General features: G+C 38.9%; 1 protein-coding gene across 1 annotated transcript; it reads right to left on the bottom strand.

Annotated features, from left to right (window-relative positions):
• Positions 1-302: 302 nt before the first annotated feature.
• Positions 303-3,500, bottom strand: LOC106399503 (protein SEEDLING PLASTID DEVELOPMENT 1-like). Its single transcript, XM_013839985.3, has 9 exons — positions 3,041-3,500; positions 2,558-2,772; positions 2,328-2,478; positions 2,058-2,249; positions 1,773-1,935; positions 1,433-1,668; positions 1,177-1,353; positions 975-1,097; positions 303-725 (listed from the first exon to the last, which is right to left on the bottom strand). Exons 1-9 carry the CDS (start codon positions 3,455-3,457, stop codon positions 414-416), a joined length of 1,986 nt encoding a protein of 661 aa, XP_013695439.1. The 5' UTR covers positions 3,458-3,500; the 3' UTR covers positions 303-413.
• Between the last annotated feature and the right edge of the window lie 1,465 nt (positions 3,501-4,965).

Here is a 4,965-nt window from a genome sequence, read left to right on the forward strand (position 1 = left end):
TCTAATATAGTTTTTTTCCCATTTAGTAAAAGTTACAAAATAGGGTTTCCATTTAATAACTGATTTGATTGTATTGTGTCACCATCTTAAGTCTAACTCGTGGAAAAAGAAATGAGTAATTGTTTTTGTTATCAAGTGAGTTTCAAGAAGAAAAACAAAAAACAAAATTAGTTGGACGCAAATTAGCAATTAGTGACAAACGATTATGTTCTTCAGAACCAAGTATTCAAGTTTATCTATAGCCAGTAAATGTTTAAGTAACATAAAAAAAAATCAACACTGATCTATTAGTATTTCAAGACTAGTCTAAGAATCATTTCATAATACCCAATTACCATATTCTTTTTACAAATATTATATTTGCATTCACAGAAATGTATCTATAACAATGTTATGAACATATAAAATCAAAACTAGTCAGGCAATAGAGGCAACCTGTCGATACTGTAGGGTAAACCATTAGACTCTTCAGTAACACAACCGAACTCCTCAAGCTCTCCTCCGTTCTCTTCTTCGACCACCTCTTCCTCCTCATCTTCGTCTTCGTCCATACCATAAGGCAGGATTCGCAGATACACCTCATCTCCTCTCCAATGTCTTTCGGATCTTAAATTATACTTCCTCACTAGGTTTCCTTGAAATGACACGATCTTCCTTGGCCTTGGGAGAAGATCGACTGGTTCATTTTCTGGTATCACTATCCGCTCTATAGCTAATCTTGCTTCCTGCATATACACAAATCAGTTCTAACAATGGTGCATTGTGGTTACTATGAAATATAATCAGGGCCGAATCTAAGATTTAGATGGTCATTAACATTTATGGTTAATTTTAATAATTTTTTTTTGACAATTTAGAAGTTAATTATGCGACCTATGTATAATAGCTCTCCAAAATTCAAGACCAAAGCAAATGTTTCATTCGGCTGTGCCTAGAACGGTTCTGAATATAATTCTGACTTGCTCTTTACGTACCTCTAAGGCGTCCATTTTTTCAGATAGTTTTGGACGATCTTCTGAACCAAACTCTCCTACTCCATCTTCGTAGTCTGTGAGTAACTCTCGTATCGCTTTGGCCACTTGAATACCTGAACTAGTCTACAAGAAGGAGAGTTTCTTTTGGTTAAAGATGGTGAATATTTGAAAACTTCAAGAACAGTCTTGTTTTTTCTGTTACCTTTGTTACATAAACAGGTATACCGTGAGATGTAGCTAATGATTTAATCCGAGGATTCTTTCTGATCTTGGATTGTAATGCAAGCAAGGCTTCTGCTTCACTAATGTTGTCGGTTATCTCTACTGCAATTTCCATCTCTAGTGTTTTAATTGCCTGAAGGACAGTTGATTCTGCAATCTGTATATGTATACGTATATGATAACCAAGAAACCATATAACCATTGGTAACACATAAAAAAGGAATAAGTAATCTTACCCCATAGACATATAGATACATTGGTGTCTCGTGCTCTGAAGATTCTGCTTCTGTAATCTCTTTAGTTGGAAGGACTTCAGAGATAGTTTCCTCCTTGATGAGCTTCGAAACATCTAATGTTTCCTCTTCATGTTTCTTATCCAAAGTCGTCACATCCATGAGAGGTTCCTTCTTTTCCATGATCACTTCCACTCCATGAGAGTTTATTTTGCGGATTTCAACGTTTGGTAAGCGACCTTTTAGCCAGGAGATGAGTCAAACGAAGAAGATAGTTTTATGTAGTTATGTATCTATTCTTTGCTTCTATAGACAGTTCCAACTCAAGAAGACAATAGTCTACCTGCGAGGACAGCATCAACAGTTGCTTCAAGACTACGATGAACACGAACTTCAGTCTTTGAAACTATTTCTGCACCACAGGTAAATGTCGGAGGACCTTTTCTTTCAAGGACAGTCTTCGTGCCACCTCTTCTGGTCGCTTCCTCGTCTCCAAGAGTCACACTCTGCCAAAGATATCCATTATACATAGTCACAATGCTGTCTAAACTACAGAAACGAGAATCTCCAAACTACATCTTTGAATTCAATATTGGTTTGAATGGTAAGCAAACACATCATGTCTAACCTGCACACCTCCAACGAGGAGGTCTAACGAAGGGTTCTTAATCAAATTCTCTATGGTAGCTCCATGAGCCGTGGCAACTAACTGTATCCCACGCTCTGCTATTGTACTTGCAGCTATAGCTTCAAGTTTAGTCCCAATCTCATCAATCACAATCACTTGAGGCATGTGGTTTTCTACTGCTTCTATCAGTACCTGAACGTAAATCAAATTAAAACAGACACTCACTCTCATTTACTATGAAAGAACAAAGTTAAAGCTTATATACTAAACCTTGTGTTGTATGTCAGAGTTAGGAACTTGCATCCGCCTAGCATTACCAATCCCAGGATGAGGTATATCACCATCACCACCAATCTCATTAGAAGTATCAACAATCATCACTCTCTTCTCATAGTCATTCCCTAGCATTCTTGCTACCTCCCTACAACAGCACAAAGATCAAAATCAATGGTTCTAAAGGGAGCAATGAGAAGAGTTCATAGGGTACTCTACACACGAACCTAATCATTGTGGTTTTACCAACACCTGGTGGACCAATAAGCAACAAGGAGTTCCCATCTTGGACAAGGTCACGCAGCAAATTGGCACTTCCTCTAACAGATCGACCAACACGGCAAGTCAAGCCAATGATTTCGCCTTTCCGGTTCCTTATGGCACTGATCCGGTGCAATGTCCGGCTGATTCCAGCTCGATTATCATTAGTAAACTCACCAACCTGAGAAAAACTGGTTTAGATCCCACATTGAACCAACACTAACACTAAAATATAAAAAACTTTAACCAATCCACTCGTTACCAATTGGTTTTGAGTTAGAAACTAATGAAACTTAGCATCGTATCAGTTCGAGATTAGGATCTAAAGAAACCAACACTAATATATAAGGAACTTAAACCAATCCGATTCACTGCCAATTGATTTTAAGTTAGAAGCTCGGAAACTTTAACTCAAATCTCAGCATCATACAGAAAAATCACTCACCAACCTGAGAGACTGCGAATTGCAGATCCTTAACCCTAACAGCTTCGTCGGAGATGATAAAATCTCCGGAAGGGAATCGCGCCAGAGGCTTACGACCTAAATCCAGCACTACCTCAATGAGTTCGCCGATTTCGGGATGCTCCTCCAGCGTCCGTCGTATCTCCTCCGGCACCAGCGCCAACAGACGGCGTAATTCGTCATCGAAGTGGTCTTCGTCTCCTGATTCCGGAACGGCGAAGGGAGACGAAGAGGTGGAAACTGCAACAACTCCAGGTGAAGAATTGGAAACGAGCTTAGCGCGGAAGAGTTGGTGAAACAGTAGGGAAGATCGGCAACTGAGCTTGAGATTGAGAGTTCTTCGTTCGTGGTGGCTCAAGAGCGTTAATGGAGGAACATGATTACTCAGCGATAAGCTCAGCATCTTCCTCCTTTCCCTGAATATCGTTTTTTTTTGTTTGTTTGTTTGAGGGACCGTTTAAATATGAAGGTTGACCAACCACGTGTGCGAATCATAAGAAGACACATCAGCAAAAGGTTGACATTTTCAACGAATCATAATAAAACACGTCAACGTTCAACTCATATTTATTCCATCCAGCAAACAAAAAGAAAGCAATGAGAGTTTTACATCGACTGATTACTCTGCCCACCGATTTTCCGATCGTTTCAGGTGCCTTCTTCTTCTTCTCTTCACCTGGAGTAGTTGCTATATTGAAAGCTGGCTACTTTAAGTGATTCTTCATGTATATGGCTGTATCCTTTGTTCATCAGCTGTAGTTACTTATCTCTCTATGAATTTATTGATAGTTAATGTTTGTTGTGGACGTCATTATCAGTTTGGCATGTTAATTCGTCGCGTTTGTTTCTTCAAACTTTGTATTTCCCTAGTGTGACTTCCGGCTTGTGTGACAATCTTTGACAAGAAGTGCAAACCCTTGATGGAACTTGGTGAATGTCCTTATAACACTCTTCGCTGGAACCCCTAGGGAAACGTATGATTCTCTTTTACATCCCTATTTCCTTTTTGTCTTCTCGTTTTTGTTTCTTCTATAAATAGATTGTTTGGGGTTCTTACATTTTTTTTCGAACTTTTAAAGTTGTCAGAGAAGGTTTCTCCTCTGTCAGAATTGTGATATCTCGCTGATATGGACTGTATTTATAGGTGTCAACTGGGCGGGCTGACCATGGGCTAGCCCAGTCCAATTCATTTTGGGTGGGCTATGGACGTGCCCAATTAATAAATGGTCCAACTGAACAAAAGACCAATTGATATATGGTCCAATTGGACGAAGACCAAATGGACAATGGGTGTCCATGGGCTTCATAAAACATAATTTCATGAGTTTAATAAAAGAAAACATAACTTTACAATTTAACCCAAAAAAAAACAGTTTTATCGTTAAAATAAAAAATTAACGATTTTGACGGAAAACGTAATTTTACAATTTTGACGGAAAAATGAATTTCATAAAACAGCGGGAAAATTTAATTTTTCAGTTTTGGCGGAAAAACACAATTTCTCGGTTTTGGCGGGAAAACGCAATTTCTCAGATTTTGGCGGGAAAACATAATTTCTCGGTTTTAGCGGAAAAATTCAATTTTTCGGTTTTAGCGGGAAAACATAATTTCTCGGTTTTGGCGGGAAAACACAATTTCTCAGATTTTGACGGGAAAATACAATTTCTCGGTTTTGGCGGGAAAACACAATTTCTCGGTTTTGGCGGGAAAACGCAATTTCTCGGTTTTGGCGGGAAAACGCAATTTCTCGGTTTTGGCGGGAAAACCCAATTTCTCGGTTTTGACGGAAAACATAATTTCTCGGTTTTGGCGGAAAAATATAATTTCTCGGTTTTGGCGGAAAAACGTAATTTCTCGATTTTGGCGGGAAAACGCAATTTCTCGGTTTTGGCGGGAAAACCCAATTTCTCG

Source organism: Brassica napus, chromosome A2 (assembly GCF_020379485.1).
Source record: "Brassica napus cultivar Da-Ae chromosome A2, Da-Ae, whole genome shotgun sequence".
Classification (NCBI taxonomy): Eukaryota; Viridiplantae; Streptophyta; class Magnoliopsida; order Brassicales; family Brassicaceae; genus Brassica; species Brassica napus.